At 42.4% G+C, this 24,874-nt stretch overlaps 1 protein-coding gene across 1 annotated transcript in view; it reads left to right on the top strand.

The window, feature by feature from the left end:
- RPS6KA6 (ribosomal protein S6 kinase A6) overlaps window positions 1-8,433 on the top strand; it is a 38,098-nt gene extending 29,665 nt beyond the window's left edge. Inside the window, exons 14-22 of the mRNA XM_059824242.1 lie at window positions 254-378; window positions 669-794; window positions 1,371-1,460; window positions 2,143-2,301; window positions 2,755-2,916; window positions 3,307-3,383; window positions 5,072-5,189; window positions 7,191-7,331; window positions 8,235-8,433. Of these exons, the coding sequence (XP_059680225.1) occupies window positions 254-378; window positions 669-794; window positions 1,371-1,460; window positions 2,143-2,301; window positions 2,755-2,916; window positions 3,307-3,383; window positions 5,072-5,189; window positions 7,191-7,331; window positions 8,235-8,360 (1,124 nt within the window). The 3' untranslated portion in view covers window positions 8,361-8,433. The remainder of the gene's footprint in view (window positions 1-253; window positions 379-668; window positions 795-1,370; window positions 1,461-2,142; window positions 2,302-2,754; window positions 2,917-3,306; window positions 3,384-5,071; window positions 5,190-7,190; window positions 7,332-8,234) is intronic.
- Window positions 8,434-24,874: the final 16,441 nt, after the last annotated feature.

Raw genomic sequence — 24,874 nt, 5'->3', positions numbered from 1 at the left:
TCCTAAGCACATGTATTCATACATTAGTTCCTGCAGCGTTTCGCGGTTTTAGATAAAACCCAGGAATACTTGCTTTGCGTGTGTGATTGAAGTAAGAGAAGACAGATAGCTAACTAGAAGTCTAACTCAACATCTAGCATTGCCCTTGTTTGCTTCCCTTCCCTCAAAATGTTTCTTCCAACATATCTCTCCTGAACGTTAAAAAATTGCCTTGCTAGGATTTGCCATGCTAATCAAACGTGTATGCCACTAGATTCTCCAGGAGTCCCGCCTAGCGCAAATGCACATCAGCTCTTCAAAGGATTTAGTTTTGTTGCAACAACTACTGTAGAAGATCATAAAATATCACCACTCACCAATATACTGCCAATAGTACAGGTAACATTTTATTTTTTGGGAAACTTCTTTGAAATGCCAAAGATTGACCAATATTTAGCATTTACAGCCTGTTCTTTTTTGTTGGGGAGACTGTTATAAAACGTGCGTTACTAAAATGCTTCCATGGGATATTTTTAAATTTTAAAAAGCGAGTTGCAGTTTTTCTGGAGGCAGAATTCAAAAGAAAAAGCATGGGCAAGCAGCAGAAACTTTTGCTGTTGGAAACAGTACTATGGTAAAGAGCGTCTCGTTGCTTTAGATGACAGCTTATATGTGTTTGTTTTTTAAAGCAACTTCATGGAAACAGCGCACAGTTTACTGACGTATATGAATTGAAGGAAGATATTGGTGTTGGTTCCTACTCTGTTTGCAAGCGATGTATACACATAGCTACAAATATGGAGTTTGCTGTAAAGGTACTTCGAAAAATTTTCACTGTGAGAATTCTGAAATTATTGTGTAGTAGATTTATAAGTTTAAATGCATGAATTTTCTAGTTACTGTAGCTGTTTATATGCTGTGAGAAGTGAAAAACAGTGTTTGCTTCATTTGTTGAAATTGTGTATTGGCTTCTATAGCTCTTCTTTTTGTGGGTAAAGTTGTGGCCTTGAAGAACTGGCTTTGCAATTACAGTCTTTAAGCCTGAAAATATTGCCCGATGATGAGAACACCTGAAATAAGATCCACAAGGGTGGAACTGGGCTGCAGGGAAGTAGTGATGCTTCAGACAGGCCATTGCATTTCCTTGTCCACCGGAGCAGAACAGACTGCATTAATGATACAGTTTTAACTGGTAGCAAGGATAGAGCAAGAAAGGAATCGACAGTGGCATGTGAAGCTGGAAGATGAATCAGTCATGATTAGTAAGAAGTAATGAACTCTAGAAATCTATTTATTCTGTTGTTGAAGTGAGACTATAAATACAAAAAACTTTCTTTATTTAGTAAGACTTTGTTTAGCCAAGTTGTTTTTCCTGTTGCTATATTTTGCAGATAATTGATAAAAGTAAGAGGGATCCCTCAGAAGAAATTGAGATTCTCATGCGTTACGGACAACATCCAAATATTATTACTTTAAAGGATGTATGTACCTCTCTTTCTCTGCTACCTCTTATTACACAGTAGTCAATAAATAGATACAGATGTAGGGAGTTTATTGGGATTCATTAAATTTCTTTCACATAGTGAAATCTAGTGGGAGAGCAGTACATACAGTAAAGTGTTGAGTATTTCAAAACATGACGCTGTCCTGATGCTAATTTTTTCTAAACGCTGTTTAATGAACTTGAAGTGAGAAATGATCCTAAGGTTAGAAATGTCCTATTTCTTCTTATTTCAAATGAAAGGCTAGTGTGTTGGTAATCTGAATCTGAAAAAGCAGTTGTGTGTTGTCCTGTATATGCAAAGTGCCGGCAACTAAAAATGATTTGTGGAGGGAAAGGGCAATAGGGAGTGGTAGGGCTGGTCTCCTCTTACAACAGAGGCTCCTAGACTGAAAAATTTAATTCCGAATCATGAATTAGCAATCGATTACCTCAACATCTTGCAGAATGACAGATAAGCTTTCTTATGCTTCATGCTTTAAGGCTCCTGAATTGCAGAATTAAATTTTTCAGTCCCTGCTGTTTGTGCTTTGTGTTCATACGTGAATAGGTGAACAATCTAGTCTGTAATTGTCACTTATCAGGATGTATAATTATAGATTATTTTTTTAGTAGATATGCGTGTATTTACATATGTATTTACTTGTTAAACTTCTCATCAGGTGTATGATGATGGTAGATTCATATACCTTGTCACTGAGCTGATGAAAGGGGGAGAGCTGCTCGATCGAATTCTCAGACAGAAGTTCTTCTCGGAACGAGAGGCTAGCGCTGTATTATACACTATAACTAAGACTGTGGACTACTTGCACTGCCAAGGAGTGAGTGATTTCTTCTATGACATAGCTTCTTTCACGCTTCTTAGAATTAACAAATGCCTTTTGTTACGTGCTTTGGTTGGCTTGTTCTTATGGCAGAAGGGAAGAAGATTTCTGAGTGTTTTGTGACAAAGGTGAATAATAGAAACAACTCATCCTGGTATTCTGGTAAGCCCTTGGGACTCTACTGTTTTACAGTTTATGAAAGAGCAGATATTTGTTCTCTTACGCTTGTTAGCAAATGGTTATGTTAGTTCCAGTTGCGTTATGAGCCAGTAGGCTTCTTTATGATGTTACTTGAACTAGAATTTTTTGTTACTTGAAAGTTACATAATTGTGTAGAACTGTTAATATGTATATTAATCTAGAGAATAGTTTCTAGAAATTGCAAATTACGTACAAACAAATGTACATGCAACTTCTAAATGATAAATTTTAAAATTTCTTTGTTTAAAGGTAGTGCATCGAGACCTTAAACCTAGTAATATTTTATACACGGATGATTCAAATAATGCTGACTCTATCAGGATTTGTGATTTTGGATTTGCAAAACAACTTCGAGGAGAAAATGGACTACTTCTAACTCCGTGCTACACAGCAAACTTTGTGGCACCAGAGGTATCTTAAACTGCCAGGTGTTTTCTCTATGCTGTTTTTGATGCATCAAGTACTTAAACTTTTTAGCAGTGCTTAAAAAAAAAAAGATAAATTCTACTAGTTTTCCTTAAATATAATACTTTCTAAACACTGGTGCATATGTTTATATTAAACCTGCTTTAAAAATAGCAGCATCCACCCGCAAAAATAAGATGCAAGCCTGTTGAGAATCTTAAGAGATGATGTTCTGGGAACAAGAAATATTGTTGATAGTTCCTTTAACCTGTATGTTGAAAAATAAATAATAAAACCTCTGCGATTGACCTACCCTTCCTTAGGTTGTGTGTAGTGGTATTGGTTTGGGGTGTTCTTCTAATATATGAAAAGTCTTCAACACTCTTTGTTTTACAGGTTCTCATGAGACAGGGATATGATGCTGCTTGTGACATATGGAGCTTGGGTGTTCTTCTCTACACAATGTTGGCAGGGTGAGAAGTATTTCTTAGCTTTTTTGTTTACCTAAAATTCCACCATGCTGCACGAATCCATGCTTTCATTAAAATTGTAAGATATTACCTCATTGATTTGAATGTAGAATGACAAAGACACTGAAGTGGAACCGGAAGCTGTAAGTAAATGCGTACATGAGCTAGGCTTATCTTACAGGTAGGTTCAAGGCTTCTCCTTTCTATAGTGCATGACTGGGGGATGCCGAAGACTCTCCCCAGTTCCAGGAGACAGTTTAGTCTGTGAAGGTATGTGGTCTTTCTCCTTCTGCATCTTGTCCTCCCCACACTAGTACCCTTGTAATCCACCTTCTTGTATCTCCTGCCACAGGCTTGACTCCTGGCCCTTTTGTAGAACATGCTGGCTTGTAACTTAAGTTTTCTAAACCTCTAAACTTTCATTAAGCACTATGAAGTGCTTAGTGGCCAAATGAGAAAAGGCTTGCTGAATTTTGCTCTAACGGAAAAACAGCAGTTTTTTTGTCTTATAAATACTATCTGTTGGACACTGTTCTTGATAAATTTGTGCTTCTCCATGTAAAATCACCACCACCACTTCAGTTCTGTCATGAAAACTCATTGCTGTATGATTTAAGTGCAAGTATGCAGATACGGGGCAGTACACTGCCTGCGCACTTGAGAAACATTGTCTGAACAAAAGGTATGGCAGATCAAAAGTATGGGGGAGGAATGGTCCAGTGTGAATTCCTGTCTTTCCATTTTGTTCCTCTTAAGCTCATCAACTGAAAGACTAGAACTGACTGGCTGGGATAGTTCCTAAACCTCTGTTGATGATGCTGGTTGACCTTTCTTCTATGCAGAGCTTTCAAAGTACTAGGATAGAATGCATTAAGCTTAATTATTACTGTTTGCAACCTAATTTGAAATCTAAGGGGTATTACGGTGTAACTACTTAATCCGAGTACGATTTGGGTTTTACAGTTAAAACTAACTTGGTATTAGCCTACGATCATAGGAGATGCCAGAACGTTGTAATACTCTTGACATTAAGAGGTGTGTTTACGTGATTCAGATCAGTTTTCAGATTTGCCAATTTAGTTCTCCCGAGTTCATCGTAGTAGGATTTGTAGAAAGTAAGCCAAATCTACAGGAAACCCTGTAAACTCTTATAAGCCTCCAAAACCAATGATCTTGTGGTTTAAGCCTCCCAAACTCACTTAAGTAAAAAAACTGTCATGAAAATTTTCTTGTAGCTTTTCCCCAAATGATAGATGTGTGTACATTGTGCTCATTCTCTGTCTAATTAAATGCACATACCCTAAACGATATTAGTCAAGCTTTATTGGGCCATTCTGTTAGGCTACGTTTCCAGGTTTGGATTCTTTTACGTGCTCTGGTAATCTAGCATAATTTGTGTTTATGAATCACTTCTGAAAGTCTGCACTGATTAGAATGCATTATTAAGATACTAACTTAAGACATCTTTTTAGTCTGCATTTCCTGTTTATTCTACTTGATTAACCACAATTATGGGGAAAAGAAAATAATACAATTTCAAAGGTGAAACACTAATATAAGAAGAATTTAATAGTGTATAGTGTGTTTCTGTCAGCAGTGGGATACCTACTCAGAATGATTCACAAGATTTTACCAATTTCTTGCAGCTTCTTACCTATAACAAGGCGTTTTTTGTTTATTTCTTTCAACAGCTATACTCCATTTGCCAATGGTCCTAATGATACTCCAGAGGAGATCCTGGTACGGATAGGCAGTGGAAAATTCTCTTTAAGTGGAGGCAACTGGGACACTGTTTCAGATGCAGCAAAGGTGTAAATCTGTTTTGTTTTGTTCTTTTATTCTTGTAAAAGTCAAATGACCATCTACTGAACTTTATAAAATAGACTAGTCTAACACAGTAGTTTGCTATCATTACCTGCAAACTTTATTGCAATGAAGGTCATCTAGTCCAACCTCCTGCTCAAAGCAGGGTCAGCTGCCAGGTAGGTAGGCTTCATTCAGCCTGATTTTGGAAGCCTCCAAAGGTGAAGACTGAACAACTTGCCTGGGCAGCCTTTTCTACTGCTTGACTGCTGTAACGAGGAAAAAGCTTCTCCTAACTTCAAGCCAGAACATCTCATGTTTTTACTTTGTCCTCTGTCTCCATTCCTTTAGCCATGCTGACTAAAGGAAAGCAATTACCTTCCTCCAGTCTGCTTGCTGTGTTTTTGGCCCAGGATGCTGTCAGCCTTCTTGGATGCCAGGTCAAACTGCTAGTTCAGGTTCAGTTTACTGTCCTAAACCTTACACCAAAACCTCACGGTCCTTCTCAGCAAAGCTGGTCCCCAGTCAGTCATTCCCCACCCTGTACCTTGGCAACAATTTCTTCCTTTCCAAGCACAGGACTTGGCATTTGTCCTTCCTGCATTTTGTCTGGCTCTGCTTAGCCCGTTACTCTGTCCTGCCTAGGTCCCTTTGGATGGCTGCCCTGCCATTGAACTCACTGGCTCTTTCCCCACACCTCCGGTTTGGTGCCCCACTGCAGACTTGGCAAGAGTGCATTCCTCTGATCCCCCAGGTCACTGATAAAGATTTTAAATAAGATAGGTCCCAGTATAGGCTTTTCTAATCATCAGTATATTTTTATTCCTTGTTTTTATTGGACCAAAATTGGGTGTTTGTGGGATTCCTTAAATGGAAAGATGACTTTTTATGATTGGTAAAGTTCTAGTAGCTAACCAGTCTTGCATTAATAGGTTAGATTTTTTTTTTTGTAGTGCCATTTCTTAAATGTCGTTCAACGCTGGAGTCATCGGGTCTTTTGTCTTTGTTAGTACTTTCTGCAATTAAACTAGTACTTGAACAACCAATTTTATCTGGACACCTTGCCAACAATCTTGATCAGCTTGATTATGCAGCTGTCCTTTTATTTAAAGAGTGCATCTCTCATCAGTTGCTGTATGTGTTCTCTGGTTTGGTGTTGGCCTGGTCTGTAGGTATCTTAGTCACCACTGTTACCTTTTATAAAGCTTGGCATTAATATTAAATCTTCTCCTGATCCTTTGGAACTGCACTATTTGTTCATTTCAGTAGGAGTGATTCAGAATACTTGTTGGCTGATGCTGTCTTAGCACAAGTAATTCACTTTTGTATATTTGAGAATGCTTAACATTTTGTACCTAAAACAAAGGGAACATTCTGTCAGCTTGTTCATATTTTGTTTTCTTTCAAGCTATTCCTGTCTCTGTTCTGTGCCCTTCCCACCCAGCTCTTCTTTTAACCAACGTTGTAATTAGTAGCTTATTGCTAATGCCTCTAAACAGGCAAAAACAAGTGTCCATTTCTGTTGGCTTTACTCTTTATATAGCTCCTTGAAGGAAGAATTCTTTGATAGTGTATCACTATATATGAATTTAGCTGTAATATGTGGTCAGCAGACCCCAAATGTGTAGTGCAAATGAGGAGAGATGTTTGCAAATAATAGCTTTCTTCCATAAAATCTGTCTGCTAAATTTTAATAGGATTTCTAGTCTTTTTCATATTTCACTTTGTTATTAATATAATCTTTAATACACAAACAGCAGTAAGTTTCTTTACAATAAAGGCTTGCTCTGTTAAACTGATTCAATAGTACAACACATTGTTTTCAGACTGCCATGGTGTCAAGGCACAGAATGATCCAGTTTATCTGCTGATTTTTGTGTGTGTGTTTGCATTGTGTTAATCCCTGCCATGTAGGGTACTTTTTTCATTGCTGCCATAATTAATGCTTTAAAGTCTGTATAAGATTATTTTAACTGAATAATATGTGTGTTTTTCATTTTTATCTAGGACTTGTTATCACATATGCTTCATGTAGATCCACACCAGCGGTATACAGCAGAGCAAGTATTAAAACATTCGTGGATAGCCTGTAGGGACCAGTTGCCGCATTATCAACTAAACAGGCAAGATGCACCACATCTAGTAAAGGTAAAACAACCTGAAGGCTGGATGTTGCTTGAGCTGGTGGATGCACAATGAATTGGGTCGCTTCTAGAGCTACAGGCGAAACCTTTTTTTCTTTAGAAAAGAAATCGGCTTTCTCTTGTTTTCCCTAGAACATACATATGTAAGTTACATAAGCAGACAAATTATTGGCAAACTAATTTTTTTAACCTGTGTCAAAGGAAGAGATTTTTCTGGGTGTTGCGTCTTCAAAGATTAAGGGAGCTTTGCCCATATAAGAACCTGATAAGACAGTTATCTGAGACTGAGCCTTCCATGGGTCTCCTAGCATTCTCATTCAAGAAATCTTGCAGGATTTGTTTCTATGACTGGCTCATATTGTGCTTTCCTAACACAAATTAATAAACTACGCTACGTTTTTTTTCCCACTGGTATTTTATCTGTTTGCTCTGTATCTGTGTTTCTGACTTGTGATACAAAAACATTCTACTCTATGCAGATAGCTTTTAAGTTGACTTCATTAGTTTTGTTGGATTCAAAACCAGGGACCTGTGAATAGCCAGTCTTAATTGTGTTGTCTTAAGTCAGGTCCTGAATTGCCCCTTAAGTGGCTATGTTTAAGTTGGTGCTAATGTTGCTTGGAAGATACTAATTCTGACCTGCATTAAATGGTTAATGATGTGGTCCTACATCTAAGGTATGTAAAAGAAATACACAGGAATGAAAATGTCAGATACCTGTGCTTAGAAACCCGAAGGATTAGCAATAAATGTTGCATTTTTTTCAAAACCAACTTCAGAGAATGTGCATGACCTGCCATAAGCCCTAGGGTTTTTTCATAGCGTAATTAAGAATTTAATATTCAATTGTTTTATTTCCTGATAAAAATGACCTTTACAGCCTTTTGTGTATTTCATTGTTCTCTAGGGAGCCATGGCTGCTACGTATTCTGCACTGAATCACAAGACATTTCAGCCAGTGCTAGAGCCTGTTGCAGCCTCAAGTTTAGCTCAGCGACGGAGCATGAAAAAGCTAACATCAACAGACTTATAGATCCACTGGGACACCTTAGCCAACAGAAGCAAGGGGAGAATCCAATAAGTGGCTCTATTTTGCCTGACCTGTGATCAAAAGGCATCTATGGTTTCCTGCTACACTACTTGAATTCTGTAAAAGTCCTTTTTTTAAAAAGAAAAAAAAAAAATCCACAGGTTCATACTGTGTTGTTTTACAGGCCGTATCTGTTAAATTAATTTAAACATCAGGTACACCATAATGAATTTCTCTACACTGTCCTTTAAGAGATCTGTTGCAAATATTATTTCACATTCTGTATAGTTTTGCTGGGTTCATTTAAAAAATGGTTTAGGGGACCGTTGCCAATGACCAAGTTGTACATAAAGTGTCAGTGTAAGTTTTCTTTTCTTCACACCTTTAGACCCTGTTGTGAAGGACAAATTCTTTATTTTGTAATTGGGCACTTAATTCATTCAACTTCATTGATTTAACTTATTCGTTACCGTTACGAAAAGCTGGCTAATGTATTGTGCCAGTGTTAAATGCGTTAGTGTTAATTTGGAAGGTCTGTGTTTGCACGGTGCCAGGAACTGGTAAGTTTGTGTGAAAATACCAACAAAAGGGATGTGTAAGATTCTGCACTTTACCCATAAACTTAATTTGATCACTTGTGACCCAAAAGAAATGCTGGTTAACAGATGGCCTCTTACAGGAAAGTGAACATTTCTAGTTGTTACCGCAAATGGTATTGTGTCCTGCACCGAGCTGGAGAAAGTAAGTATGTGTATAAACTGTCAAAATTAAGGATCTAAATAACATTGGTACCACTTTTAAGAAACATCATGCAATCAGATAGTTTTTGTTATTTATATTGCCTGTCCATTTGTACAGCGACGATGTTACTGTTCCCTCAGCAGTCATTTCTACTGAATATACCCAATATTAAGTTTGTTTGGCGTATGAGACAAACTGACACTTTATTTTAACAAACTTGGTACGTGGATTTTATTTTTTATTTATTTGATTTTTATAGAAAGTTGCTTCTATCTGAATCTCTCGCCGCATGTACAAATATTACAGAACATAAATGCAAAATTCTGTTTGCCTAACTGTAGGGGTAGCTTGGGACAATAAATAAGCCTTGCAGTGTGCCCAGATAAGGGAATTCTGACCAAGAAATTTCACAGTTATGGACAAGTTCCTGACAATATCCTGTCGCCAGCACTCACTCGCCCTCTCTGTCTTGGTGTTAGGACTTTGTCTGTTTCTAAATGCTGTGATGGAGAGGAAATTGATTTCAGGGCCAGAAATATCTTGGGGTTTTCTGACTCAAAACCAGTGCTAACTGCTGGGAGAGTGGGAACTAATGCATTCAGAGACGATGAGCTTAAAAGTATTTTCAAAAGTTGTAGATGCATCTGTGCAGTTGTACTGCCATGGTAGGATGATATGCATTTTAAATACTAAGTGTATTAGTGACCACCAGCTAGATCGTGAACAGTGAGAGAATCCAAGGGACCAAAAATGAAGTGTAGTTCAGACTGATTTGCCGTTGTTGAATTTCCTGTTTCGGGTACCTTCGGTAGCCAATTACAAGACACCAGTGGTGGTGGAACTCAGCGTTTTGAGACAGGAGAAAAAAAAGAAGAAAAGTTTTCAGGAGAATTCCGGCCCAGCTGCCAAGAGTGGCGGTAGTAACTCGGATCTTAAAAGGCAGAGGGTGCTGGCTGGTGTTTGCTTATACCTGTGAAGTACTTGGTGGCATTGGAAGTACTATTAGATAAGCTGCTTTCTTTTGTTGCGGTGGGGGAAGATGGAAATTATCTGGCCAAATAGTTAGGTATGAATATATGTAGATTTGAGACTTAATGAGTATAGCAAACATAGGTGTGCTATTTGTATCATGCAGAACATACCCCATACTAAATTTCTTGAGTGTTTGATAGATGTTGGAAGCTTTAGGGGCCATTTGTGCCTAGTTTTGAGGTGCCTGTTTGAAATGCTTGAAAGCTTATCAAAGAACACAACTGCTTCCTGGAAAGCTTATTGTTTAGTACAAAATCTGCCCCTTATGCAGCTGGTTCATCCTTCTTTTCATTACTGAAGACCTTTGCCAGCAAGAGTGCCTGTAAACCTCTTGTCTACAGTCTTATCAGTATAATTTTTTTGTAAATTTACAAATGACTGCCAGAGGAGTTTGAATTCACTGTAAGAAAAAAACCAGTGGTGGAAATAAAGCCACCTTAGCCCAAGGTCAAGGTATAACGTGGGTTGAAATGTACTAGTACAAACTGTGTTGGGGATGGAGGGTAATGCGAGGCGTGGAACACAACTCAAATGTCAAACCTGAATTGTCTTCAGCTTTCCCGTAAGGTAGCAGCTGGTCTTTAATGGCTTTAGTCATGAATCATTTAACAGTGTTTATACTGGAATTTTCTTTTAGCTTGCTTAGAAGCACCACGTTATAAGCACCTTAAAAGCATTTTGCACAAAAGCAGTTGCAAGCAGCTGAAGGTACTTAAGAAGTTCTCGGTGTGCAAAACAAAGGTGGTAAGAGGAAAAGTACACAAACAAGATGGATATACTGATTCTTAGCAAAGAATTTAAAATATCTTCTACAAAGTTATCCCTGCTGTTTTTATATCATTACTAGCCTTTAGTGCAAGTGGTACTCCTGGGGTAAAAGCAAGGTTTTGGTGACTGCAACATTACAAAGTTGTCTTATCACAAGGAAAACATATGAACAAACACCTTTGTTACATCTGACAGGCCAGTGTACCCTGGTGTGCCAATTTTAATCCTTAATTTGGGGCAAATTAATATTTCAGCATATCAATATTTAAAACATTTTGGATATTCAGGGATACAAAAGAGTTCACTTGCGGTTTACCCTTACTATATAATATTTAATGATTATCATCTTTGTGATATTTCTTTTAGAATTTCTTGCATACTTACCCTTTTTTCAAATTTAGGTTTTGTTCAATTAAGCAAATGATTAAAAAGTAGCATGGTCTGCTCATAAGTAATGAGTTAAATGTTTGAAATGGAAGAACACTTAATTCGAACTTGCTCTTGGCTGGAGCGAAAGATTAATGTAACTTGTCTCACTTTCTTACAGTCTTTGCACAGTTCAAGATTACCAACTAGTTAAGGTTTTACTATCTTACTGATTTTTAATTTCTTTTTAAAAACAGTAAGAGTGAAATTTTTTACGAAGGCTTATAATTACAAAGAAACAGGTATACATATTACATATTTAGAGGAATTTCCAGAGAACTAATTAATATCTTACATGATATAATATTTTGGATATGGCTTCTGTTACTACCAGCAAAATAGCTTCTACTCTGGTGTTTGGTAATGGCAATTATTTGTAAGTGCTGGTTCTCAAGTGCACATAGAGCCCGATACATTCTCACTAAAGCGAGTAGATTCCCACAGACATCAGCTATAGCTGGAGCAGGCTCAGGACACGTTTTGCTGTTCTTTCACCCCTTGGATATCGCAATTCCTATCTTCAGTTATCCTTTTGATAAAAAGTGAGGAACTCTATTGTATTCCTGTTATGTATCCAAAAACTATGCAGTGGCATCGGTATCGGCCAGTGGCGCGTCACAAAGAGTGCCCGTACCCGAGAGCGTTACTGGGGGTGGATTCGTTTAAGCCACTTGTGTAGTCTCAGTGCCGTTGTTAGCATGCTGTGTGGTTTTTCCCATTGTGCTTAAGACTGGTAAATTCTCTTTGACCACGCGAAGAACCCAAGTTGTAGGTGGTCTAAGCGTACTGTCCATTTGAGGCCTATGTTGTAGTACGGTTTAAATGTTCTTGCATCCAGAGAGGGCATCCAAAAACCTCCCCCGAGTCAGTCATATTGAACTTGAATTCTATCTTCCGTGTTTTAACGTATTTTCCAAAGTTAATCTTCCTATGTCCAACAGTTAAAATTAACCTCTAGCAAGCTTCAACAATTGGGAGTTACTCGCAATATACTTATCAACTGGTCATTCGCAGTGACAGGTTGTTGCATCCAGTACTCGGCGCTCTGCCCTCAAATGTTACAATTAAAAAGTTGAGATAAATGAATTGCACAACTCTATAGTAATTTTCCTGGTTTGTGCCAAAGAAATTGGGCTAAACCATCAATGCAAACATGGGGGTTTGTGTACTTCTGTAGCACTGAAGTTTTTCAGTCCTATCCAGAATTAAAATTTTCCAAATATTTGTGTTTTGGAAAGGAGGAGCAGGTTTTTCTGTCTCAGAGTTTTCAGAAGGCGTCTGAAGCCGTGATAATAGAGTCCTTACGTAATCCTGTGGGAGCTCTAGATGATTAAAAAGAATTTTCTCCTTGAAAGTTTATTCAAAAACTTCCTTGGGTATGTATTGATACCTGTTGGTAACACGCCTACGCTGTCATTCATACCGCACCGTCCTTCTGCATTAACACCTCTTTAGCTCAGTACATTCTGAATATTGTTTGTCCTTACTTCAGTGTATTTTTTAAATGTTTCCTCCCCCAAATTATGTTGTTGTTGATAAGCCTACATTTTCCTTTGGGAACAGAAAAATGAATACAAATTTAAAAAAAAAACAAACCACCCTTTGCGTATAGCTAAACCTGACTTGAGTATTATAACTTCTGTAATTAGAAGTCCCCCCCAAATAATCAGCGACTGGTTTTCTTGAGATTTTTCCTATGTAATGAAAGCAAACTTTCTTTGGAAGCTTTATAATATATTTCATTGGTTATGTCTCTTAATAATTAAGATTTGGGCAATGGCTTCTTACCGATCATGAGTTTGAATGACGTCAAATCCTGTTCTGGGGTTTTTTAATGTGAGAACTGAAAAGATGCTCGAGGTGGATCTCCTTTGCAGGAGAAAGTGTTCCTATTTTGTGTGTTTTGCATTAGGCTTATGAGCAGTGTCTGCGAAGTAATTGCATTGTCGTAATATCCCAAGCACTTTGGCATCTTGCACTGATACTCTGATTAGCGCTAAAACTTCTGGCACGTGACTGGCTATAAATCTCAGTATACGAAAGGGCATTAATTGAAAACGGTGTGCAATGAATCACATGCTCTCTGAGGTACTTCAAAGATGAAACTATACAAAAGGTCCCCGTCATCAGATATTGTAACTGTCATTTTTTTCTCTAAGCATATTGTGGATTTTGTATCATATTGTATTTATTTCATTTAATTTTAAAAAAAAAATGTTTTCTTTAAAGCTCTGTATATATTGACATTAAAGTTTGCATTGTACTACGTTCTCTTCTCCTTGTAAGGCTGAATCTGGTAGTGCATTGTATGGTATGTTGTTTTTCTTTGCACTGTGCTGCTAAAAGATACTATTGCCTTGAATTACGACATGCCAAAGACAACCTCAAAATTGTATTTATTTTTGTTAAACTTTGTGAATAATGATAAAGGTACAGTTTTAAATAGCTGACAGTTCCTTGAGTACTAGAATAAAAAGGTTGCAAATTCATAGTATTTTATAACTGACAAAAATCGATCATTTATGATTTGGAAGTTCACCAACTTTTTTTTTTTAAATTGATATAAAAACCAATGAGCGAACATTCCTAAATTAAATGTACTGTCCATTGCATTATTTGGTAAACCTTGCCAAAAATCTCACATACATCAAGAGCTGTTTATAAATTTCTACTCGCAGTCAAGTGTTTCATGCCACACTTTCAATAAAACATACATTCGCTGATAGGATTGATGTATTACTTCAGGGTGGGATCATCTGCCTTCTGTATGTTTTTCAGGTACCTGTTCAGCTTTGGCTTTACATATTAGGAGGGAATCATTTTCCTGCAAAGGTTTGCTCCTTTGAAAACAGAGGCACTTGCATTGTGAGTGACAGTAACCGTGTTAAAACGTGAGCTGCACGCCTGGTCAGAGTTCAGTGCGAGCGCCAGCGTTTGCCGGGAGCTGCAGTGGGCAGCTCTGCCTCCTGCCACTTTGGATTTAAGCTGATAAATTGCTGCAGATCATAGGAGAGAAGAGGTCAGTACGTGAACTGTTCTGCGAAGCCAAATGTGGTTCTTCATCTCACTGGTAAGCGGCGGAACAGCTCAGGGTGCAGCTGATAATCCCCATCGCGGGATGAGGAGGTACTAGGCTATGGTAGCGTTGAAGTTAAATTGCCGTATCTGGACTTAAGACTTCTAAGGTATTTGGTAACTAGTGTTGCTGTTTGTATTCAAAATGGGTTACAGATACCTTATTTTTCAGTTACCCCATCAGTCTAAACACACAGAAGGGGTTTTTCCACAGTTGCCTGAAGGAAGTCCATCTCCCAGACGACGTTTGCTCACATAAGGCACTTCTAAAAGGAGGAGCACTTCTGGCCGGCCTGGTGCTGGGCTCGCCCGGCCCGGGGCCAGCCCTTGCTGACGGGCTGTCCCTGGCACAGAGCAGGGAGCTCTCGGGTCACCCGCAGGTGAACCCCCCAGCAATTTGGGCAAGGATCGAGTGCTTCAGCTTTTTTTTTTAACGTTTTCATTAGTAAACTGGTAAGTGAAATAGGAAAGAAAAAGTGGGAGCTAAATGAGGACCAGGCTCTTTGTGGCAGAGCGCTGTTCCCTTGCCCCTGCCCGGCGGTGCCAGCCACAGCGTGCCCGGGGCTTCTGTGCCGGGGGCTCCCCAGGTCGGGCCAGGGCCTGGCAGGGCGGCGGTGGTGGTGGTCCCGGGGTCTCCTCCTCCAGCCACAGAGCAAACTGCGAAGCTGTGCCCTGGGCTGGGAAGAGGGGGTGACTGAAGCCATATGGGAGGCAACATGTAAAAAAGTGTCGAAGAAGGTGGTGATTGCCTCACTTTCGTTGAAGGTAGGCAGGGACAAATAACCAAACTGGGCAAAAAGATTGCTCTAAAATAATTTTAAAACAACAACAAAAAGCCCTGGAAACGCCAAACTCTCAGACGGTGAGTTCCTATAGGTTTGGTGAAGATGTTCCTGGTGGGAGAAGAGACGAGGGGTGGATTGAAAAACAACCAGCCTTACTCATCAGATGCCAGTGAGGGTTTTCCAGAAACCAAGAAGAAGGACAAGCCAGGTGTTAGAAAGGAGGAGACTACACAATGTGCCTCATTCAATCCCATCCTGCTCGTTTTGCTTTCCTGCAAGTGTTGGTTCTCGGAAGAAAACTCAGAAGCTCTTTTCCCCATGATTCATCTCTGAAGCTTTGTGGCTGTAAAAGGCACCTTCCCATGTCTGTCTTCTGTGCTTTTATGGGGTAGAGAATGTTCTAAGGTGAATAAAATGCTCTTAAAGATACTTAAAATATGCTTACTTCAGCTGAGTAGCTTTCCATAGGTAGTCACCAGGTCAAGTTCACATCACCAAGAGCACAGTGTATTACCATGCTGGACACGGAGGGGACATTGAGACCGGACTGTGCTCCTCCTCGAGCCTGACCTGTTCCGTGACGGACCTCGAGGATGGAGAGCAGGAGGTAAGGACTGAGGCCACAGTTAGGTGATACACCGGTCTTCGTAGAAGTCCTAAAAGAGCGGCTCTGTTTTCGGGCTGCTCCTCGTCTTCACGAAGCGAAGGTGGCGAACTGCGGCTCAACGTGGTGCCCTTCTAGCAGGGCTGCGGCGGGGCAGCTCTGTGCTGAACCCTCCGCGCCAAACGCACCTCTGCCCCAGCACGAGCACGCAGCAGGAAGCGAGGGCAGGTGTCTGCTGGCATATTTGGCAAAATACGGATTTAAATGTATTTATTTTAATTTTTGTTTAAGAATTTTTCTCCCTAGAACTTCTGGGAAAGTTCTCTTAAAGGCTGGGGCTTCTTGTAGGCCCCTTGAAAGACACGTAAAACTCTCTCGTGAGAGGTGCAGGTCAGTTTTCTTCCTTGCTGTGTGGTGCAGTCCCCTAAGGATGGTTGTAGCCAGCGCTTGGCCCCGGGCTGCCTTGCTGCTCTCCCCTCAGGGCTGTTTCTCCCCAGTTCCAGCCTCGGCAAATTCTCATCTCTCCGTAGCCAGCCTGGTGCCTGCTCTTCCATTTTTGGCATCCGCAGAGTGCCGTCCCATAGGAGTATTTCACCATGTCGAGTCCTTGGTGTCTGAACAATAAGGTCTAAGGCTCTAACACTGACTAATAGTGCGAATCGCTTTATTCCCAAACAGGTACATCTTTGGCTGTCGTGGCTGTGGGCACCCAGGTTTGCGCCCTGGTCTCTGCTGAGATGGCTGGGAGTCTTGGCTGTGAACAGCTAGATTCCTCTTCATTTAAGGGGGTTATATTTGCTTTTACTTCTAAAGTCCTGTGAGGGGGGGATTATAACTGCATTTGGGGAGCACTGGCACAGGTACAGCATCTTGCTAATCTGGCAGCTGCATGTGCTTGAACTCCTTAAGGCTTGTTTGGAGATCTTTGTACCTAAACGGAATGTTGATCACATAGCAAGGTGTTAGAAACAGGTGATGTGTTCTTCTGCTTCTTTTGGGCTGAGGACAGGAAGGCTCTGCAGAGGGATCTGGCCAGGCTGGATCGATGGGCCGAGGCCAATTGTGTGAGGTTCAACAAGGCCAAGTGCCGGGTCCTGCACTTGGGTCACAACAACCCCACGCAACGCTACAGGCTTGGGGACGAGTGGCTGGAAAGCTGCCCTGCGGAAAAGGACCTGGGGGTGTTGGTTGACAGCCGGCTGAAGATGAGCCAGCAGTGTGCCCAGGTGGCCAAGAAGGCCAACGGCATCCTGGCCTGTATCAGAAATGGTGTGGCAGCAGGAGCAGGGAGGGGATCGTGCCCCTGTACTCGGCGCTGGTGAGGCCGCACCTCGAATGCTGTGTTCAGTTTTGGGCCCCTCACTCCAAGAAGGACATTGAGGTGCTGGAGCGTGTCCAGAGAAGGGCGACGGAGCTGGTGAGGGGTCTGGAGCACAAGTCTGATGAGGAGCGGCTGAGGGAGCTGGGGGTGTTCAGTCTGGAGAAGAGGAGGCTGAGGGGAGACCTCATCGCTCCCTACAACTGCCTGAAAGGGGGTTGTGGGGAGGGGGGTGTTGGTCTCTTCTCCCGAGTGACGAGTGACAGGATGAGAGGAAACAGCCTCAAGTTGCACCAGGGGAGGTTTAGACTGGATATTAGGAAAAACTTCTTCACTGAAAGGGTTGCAGACACTGGAACAGGCTGCTCAGGGGGGTGGTGGAGTCCCCATCCCTGGAGGTATTTAAAAGACGTGTGGATGAGGCGTTTGGGGACATGGGTTAGGGGTGGACTTGGCGGGGTCAGGTTAACGGATGGACTTGATGATCTTGAAGGTCTTTTCCAACCTAAACGATTTTGTGATTCGATGAATTTAGTAGTTTCGTAGGTGAGAAAGCAGCAACAGCAGCAGGGGTGAAGCACAGCGTGGGGGCTGCTGCGCAAGGAGGGTGCCATCCTGCTGCTCCGCTCTGGAGAAATTGGTACTGGTCAGGTCCCCGCGCACAACCACCGTGACCCCCCGCCCAGCGCTGGTGAGGAGCTCAGCCCGTGCTGCGGTGCGGTGCGGTGCGCGGGGGGGGGGGGGGCCGCCTGCGCTCCCCGCTGCGGCCGGGAGAGGGAGGCAGCGCCCCGCGCCCGCCGGCGGAGCCGCCTCCGGGAGCCCTTCGCACGGGGGTTACACCGGCGAGAAGCCTTCGGAGGCGGCTTACGGCTGGAGGGCGCACAGCGGGGGGGCGGTGGTGGAATTCAGCCCCGGGGTGTTACTGGGTGGTATTATTGGTATTAGAAGGGGGGGGGGGGGTGGTATGGGGGGGTGGTATTTTTTAAGTCTTTTGGAAGTAATTTTTTAAGTCTCTTTTGGAAGTAATTTTTTAAGTCTCTTTTGAAAGTAATTTTTTAAGTCTATTTTTTAAAGTAATTTTTTAAGTCTATTTTTTAAAGTAATTTTTTAAGCCTTTTTTTTAAAGTAATTTTTTAAGCCTTTTTTTTAAAGTAATTTTTTAAGCCTTTTTTTTAAAGTAATTTTTTAAGCCTTTTTTTTAAAGTAATTTTTTAAGCCTTTTTTTTAAAGTAATTTTTTAAGCCTTTTTTTTAAAGTAATTTTTTAAGCCTTTTTTTTAAAGTAATTTTTTAAGCCTTTTTTTTAAAGTAATTTTTTAAGCCTTTTTTTTAAAGTAATTTTTTAAGCCTTTTTTTTAAAGTAATTTTTTAAGCCTTTTTTTTAAAGTAATTTTTTAAGCCTTTTTTTTAAAGTAATTTTTTAAGCCTTTTTTTTAAAGTAATTTTTTAAGCCTTTTTTTTAAAGTAATTTTTTAAGCCTTTTTTTTAAAGTAATTTTTTAAGCCTTTTTTTTAAAGTAATTTTTTAAGCCTTTTTTTTAAAGTAATTTTTTAAGCCTTTTTTTTAAAGTAATTTTTTAAGCCTTTTTTTTAAAGTAATTTTTTAAGCCTTTTTTTTAAAGTAATTTTTTAAGCCTTTTTTTTAAAGTAATTTTTTAAGCCTTTTTTTTAAAGTAATTTTTTAAGCCTTTTTTTTAAAGTAATTTTTTAAGCCTTTTTTTTAGTATTTCATTATTTTAGCATTATTATTAATTTATTTTTTTACCCGTGGCTGCGCCATTGAGAACAACTTGCTGTTCTGGTTGCGTGGCCGCTTTGGCGTTCGTATCCCAGACCCGTGTGCTGAAACGGCTGCAGCCCCGCTTTCCGACAGCCACCTCTCCCTTGCCCTTGACCCAAGAGAGGCAGAGCGGGCGCAGGCGGCTGCTCGCGCCCCGCGCAGGGATCAGCTGCTGAGCGTCGCCAGGAACGGGGAGCTCACAGCCCCTCCGGCAAGGTTTTCCCCGTATTAGCAATACTGGGAAGGGAGGAACTGGGGTTGGTCAGTCTGGAGAAGAGGAGGCTGAGGGGAGACCTCATCACTCTCTACAACTGCCTGAAAGGGGGTTGTGGGGAGGTGGGTGTTGGTCTCTTCTCCCGAGTGACGAGTGACAGGACAAGAGGAGATGGCCTCAGGTTGTGCCAGGGGAGGTTCAGGCTGGATATTAGGAAAAACTTCTTCACTGAGAGAGTGGTGAAGCACTGGCAGAGGCTGCCCAGGGAGGTGGTGGAGTCACCATCACTGGAGGGGTTCAAGGAACGTGTGGACGTGGCCCTGCGGGACATGGTTCAGTGGGCATGGGGGGGTTGGGTTGGTGGTTGGACTTGATGGTCTGACAGGTCCTTCCCAACCGTAGTGACTCTGTGACTCTGTGGTGTGGGCAGGATGGCGGCACGAGGAGGGCGCGGGACCCAAGCCGGCCACCTCGTGTTTGGGCAATGCTTGGGTGGGGACCTTGCCGCTTCTAACGCTTCACCTGCTCTTCCTTAATGCTTGAAATCGGTGCAGCCGAGTACAAAAGCTGCTGATCTGGAAACAGTAGCCCAGAGGCAAATTTGGGAACTTCTGATCAGAACCCTCAAAATCGGCAAAAGACAGATTTTGAGGTAAACAGAGGTATTCTGAGATCAGAATAGAGATCAGGTGCACATTTTTAGTGATCTTCCAAAGCTACTGAACTCTACTTTAGCAAAAGGGACTTAGACACCTGTATGCTTGTAAATACAACCTTGTACACGCTTAGGGAATTTATTGCAATGTGATACGCTGTGATACTGCAGAGTTCAGCATCTGGAGCAAATTCTGCAATAGAAAAGTTCTCATTAAATCCTGCTAGTTAGACAACACTTCAGGAATAAAAATTATTTAAGAGCTTGCCTTGCTGAGTTAAAAAAGCACATTACCTGGTTTGCTGGAGGGCGATGAAGAGACACCACTGCCCTGTAAGGGCTGGGGGGGAAACGGTGATAACTGGTTAGCTGAGACTTCTCTTAGGTTTCTGGCATTTCTTGTATCTTAGTTTATACTTACTTATATCAGAGGCTGCCTCTGTGTGGGGCACACACGTTTACTTCTACACCAAATAAGTTATCGCTTGTGCCAGTCTTAAAAGAAGTGCTTTCGTCGTGCTGCTCAGGCTCCGCGGCGCGGAGGGGGGAGCCGAAAATGTGCCTCGCGTTAATAATCACTTCGGTTAGCTCATTCCCCCCGCACCAAACCGGGAACGTATCCTTTAGCGGTCCTGCTGATTTTCTGTGCCTCATGGAAAATGATCAAACTCAGAAGTAGCTGAGAGAATTAATTTAAATGCCCCGGCAATGGTTGTCAGTGATGGAATATGCCACCAGAAGGGCAAATTTGAGGAAATTAGTAACATAACTGAAAGTTCCCAGCAAACTACTGACAAAGGCAATGTAAACTTAGTTTCAAATTAATTATTGCGAATAAACATTTGAAATGCTACAGGCCAAATTAATATTTCAGAATTCTTCACTATTTATTACTGTGCTTCATTTTCTTACTTAAACATATTTTGGGCCTAGGGCTGTTAAGAATTTAATTTTTGAGGTACTTTAATGAATTATAAAACATGTTTCAAGCAGAAATTAATAACTAATAAATGCCAAAAGTGATTAATTTTCTGAAATGTGGAAAGGCCTTTGTATTTAATTAAAAAAATTGCCCTAAATTGTTGGAAAGTAAAGAGAAAGAAAATACAAAGTGGATCAATTGGAGTTTTGATTAACTTACTAAATCGCAAATTGTTTTCCCTTTGCCGCGGCATGGCTGGGGTGGGGAGGTGCCAGCCCGCGGGGCTGTGCGGGGTTAAGCCCTACTTCATCACGAGCATCCCCTGCATCCCCTGCACGCTGCCCTGGTTCAGTGTTGTCACCCAAAGAGCTGGTGAAATGATGCTAGCGATGAGAGTGGGGAAAAAAAAATGTAGCAAAATTAATGAAAAATTATCATAAGCATCCTTTTTTTTTTTTTTTTAAAGGCAGGAAAATAAATTTCCTCTAGATGAGCTGTCTGGATGGGTTGCTGGTGCAGGCTGTGTAAAAGACCGATGACTCAAGGATCAGCTGTGATAAATAGGGCACGTTTCTACAAGGGGTTGTTCACAGATGCAAGGAAATTAACTGCAGCTTAACATGCAGAAGTGAATAAGAAAAGTGACTTAGGGTGTAGGTTATCAGGTATCCGACACCTGAACCTGCCTTTAAAATACGTGACCTGTAATAATTCGGGTGCCTTTTGAGTGACTCATACCAGTATTTGCTGCCTGATCTGCCTTTTGCAGGTCGCCCTGCCGCCGGGGACGAGTTGGGACTGAGAGCGGTAAGGTTGGGTTTAATTAGCAGCACTCGCTCTGTAGTAGTTACCCGAGAGAGTTCCCAGTGGCTGGTTGGATCTGGGATGCTCCCGAGCCTATTTGTTAGCATTTGGCAAAACGTTTCCTATAACACAAGGGTAATTTGCGCTGTCTTGATTGGAACGGATTGGGATCCCTCTGCATCGCTTCCTCGTGGTGCCGTTGGGAAAGCTGCGCTATAGGGTATCGGCTACTTCGGGGCTGACTTTGTCTGTGGTTTATTTCGGCTTGAGTCAAGCAAGCTTCCCCCCGAACCCTGAAATACCCTTGTTGTGATGCTTCTTTCCAGCTGGGACACAGTTACCCTTGTTTGTTTGTTTGTTTCTGGCAAAAAGATAATTTTTTAATATTGAAAAGCACCTGTAGAAAGTAGCTTTGAAGCAGAAGTATGATTTTGGGAAACTTCTCCCCGGTGCTGGGGAAGAGCCGCTGCATGGTTCAAGCCATGCCATCCTCTTGAGGTGGTGGTGATGGTGCTGGGGAAGGTTTCGCTCTACAGGAATTTGTGGACCCATTTGGCTCCGGGCTGTAAAACAAAAGATGTCAACCTTTTCTAATGACGCTAACGCTGAGGCGGGTGCATAGCCGTGATTATAATCTGTAAAGAAGAGCTTGTATTCTTAATACTAAGCCTTGCTGGTGCTGGGACCCCCCTTCCTGCGATGCCAGGACACCCTCTGCGCCCACCGCGGCACAGCAAACCCCAGAGCTGCAGATCTACCAATTAAACTGGCTCCTCTGTGTAAATAAGCGAGGTGGGGCGTTTAGCTGCAGGACGGTGCTGGGGAGGAGAGGACGAGCAGCGTTCGGTCAGCGCCAATATTTGGGGCTCCCTCAGACACCGTCCCCTGGGGAAGACAGTTGGGGGATGCACCACAGCGGGTGCCTGAGCTCCCTCCCACCTGGAAACCGCCGTCATCCACGAGGGTCACCCGCAGAGAAAGGTAAGTTTTAATTCTCTCTGTCAATCAAATCCCATCGTTAAAGCTGCCCTACCAAGGGCGCAGACCTGGGTGCTCTGCCCCCCGCCCGGCTGCCCGTGGCCGTGCCCCCGTGGGTGCCCTGTGTTTCGGCACGGTCCCTCCCGGCAGCCTCCGGCGGGGGCTGAGCCCCGGCTCTCGCAGGGACGCTGGCTCCGGGCGGCCGACTTCGGTTTAACCTGGGAAAGGTCGTGATGGCGAATCCTTCCTTCAGCGAGATGATTTCCAGGCAGGGAGGTGAAACGCTGGCTCCCGTCGCTCCCCGGCTTTCCTTGGGGGTCACGGCGGGGAGCGGGGAGGGGACCGAAGGCGAGGGGAGCAGGGGTGGGGTTTTTGAGTGTTGCTGCCAATTATCCCTACGTGGGCTTTGCTGTGCGGCTGAAGCGAAGGAGCCGTGGCTGGAGGGGGTGGCCAGGGAGGATACCGGCTGCGCACACCCTGGTTTGCTCCTTTTTTCTAGAAAACGCCGAGGATTTGCCTCCGCAGCAGCCTGAGCGGTGACTGGGGCGGGTGTGGGAAGGGACCTGGCGTCAGCAGCCGTTGGCCATGGCGCCGAAGCAGCGGCCATCTCGGTGGCCGGAGGAGGTGGGCTTTTTCTGCTCAAAGACGAAAACCAGCGGGTGCTGTCGGCCGGGCTGGGGCTGGGACGGCCACGGGCTGGGTGCCGATGGCCACCTCGTGCTGACCACGGGCGGCTGGGGGTGGCTGGCACCAACGTGCCCCCGCTGAGGCAGCCCCTGGGATGGAAACGCTGGCGTGGCGGAGGCTGTTCGACCATCTGGGGTCTTGGGATGATCCTGCTTCTGGAAGATAATTTATTTGTTGGTACTAAACGTCCCCAGGTTGCTCACGTTGACCAACAACCTCTCCCATTTGTGCAGGACACGAGGACCCGCTGTCTTGGGAGACCCACGTGTTTTGAGCTTGATTTTTAATCAGGGAAGCGCGGTGACCCCTTTAAATACTCACGGTAACTTTACAGATGTGTAAGTCTGAAGGCTTCGATCTGGGCTTTGTCCCTGGTCGGCACGGCTTCGGAAACGCCAGGGAAAAATCCATCCGTGGCGTTTGTGTTAAATGAAAACTTGCGATATCTGAAAATTAGGCAGAAGATAGAGACAAGCATAGAAAAAAGAAGTTTTAACTTGCACGTGACACTTAGGTCTAGACATATTTGGATGACTAGTTTTCTTGTTGCTTTTAAAATCAATGGAAAAATAACGCTGTTTGTTCTACAAATTTCTTAATGTGCTCTAAACATGTAGCAAGTCACATACCGCTAATGAAAGTAATGCATGCATGCTCTTGTAAATAAATATAACAACCCTTAAACATACTTTAAAATGACATTTTTGGCTACGTATCGGCTAAGTTGCCCCCTCTCCTGCTGCAAACCCTATTCCGTTTAATCTGTGGTAGCGATGCCCAGGGTAGAGCCCCAAGAGAGCTCAGTCCCGAGCATCTGGGGAGGCTTTGTGTCGCGCAGCTGACCATTGCATTAGTGCTTTATGGTCTGGAGAAAGCCGTAACCTGGGAGAAGACACCTGATTCCTCCTCCTTTGGCTGAGGATGGGTCAGTCTGTACTCCCACGTTCATACTGCTTTGCCTTTCGGGGTCACCTCGCTTTTGGGAAACTTGCTGCTGAGGGGTGGTACGCTCCATCGCCCTGTGCCGGTGGCTGGCGTTGGTGGCGTGTCGTGGCTTTTTCTGAGACTGTTTTCTTCTATGAGTTCCCAACCCCTTTGTCATATTCTTCAATAAGGTGGTGACACAGAAGTGGATACGACCTTGCTCTGAACCCCAGCTAGCTGGATGAACAGCAGTTTACTCTGTCTAAGATTGGTGTAACTAAAGTTTTCTGTGAATAGTATGACATCAAGGTTACGTGATTTTATAAGCCCGTGTTTTCCTGACCATTTTAATGTGTTTGCTTTCATTTAAGTGAAAAAACTACTTGTAAGAACGGAGAGGTTTTCCTAGTTTAGATGAGCTTTTAATTTAAATTTTGAATCTGGGGCTTTTGTAATGCTTAAAATTATATGAGCCTCATCCTGATGTGGGGATTCATGTGCACAGCTTCCCGCACGTTGAGGTGAGAATACCTATCATTAATTTTTGTGGCTTGAAACCGAGCTTGATTTAGATGCTTTCTTCCCAAGGGAAGAGACATTTTATAAAATCACCACGGCAGTAATTGTTTGGAGTTCAGAGTGAGCTAACTTAAATTTCGCATGAATCAGTTGTGTACTGTAAATGACTTATGCCTTAGCACATGCCTTCAGATGTCCCTACAAATTACACGGAGCTAAAAATAGGACAATTTGCTGCCAGTAGACTATTCAGCAAAAGTGTTTGCTTGCAGATCTTGTTATAGGAA

This window comes from Gavia stellata, chromosome 14, assembly GCF_030936135.1.
Source record: "Gavia stellata isolate bGavSte3 chromosome 14, bGavSte3.hap2, whole genome shotgun sequence".
Taxonomy (NCBI): Eukaryota; Metazoa; Chordata; class Aves; order Gaviiformes; family Gaviidae; genus Gavia; species Gavia stellata.
The sequence above is the reverse complement of the archived record's forward strand: the minus strand, read 5'-3'. Positions and strand labels throughout refer to the sequence as shown.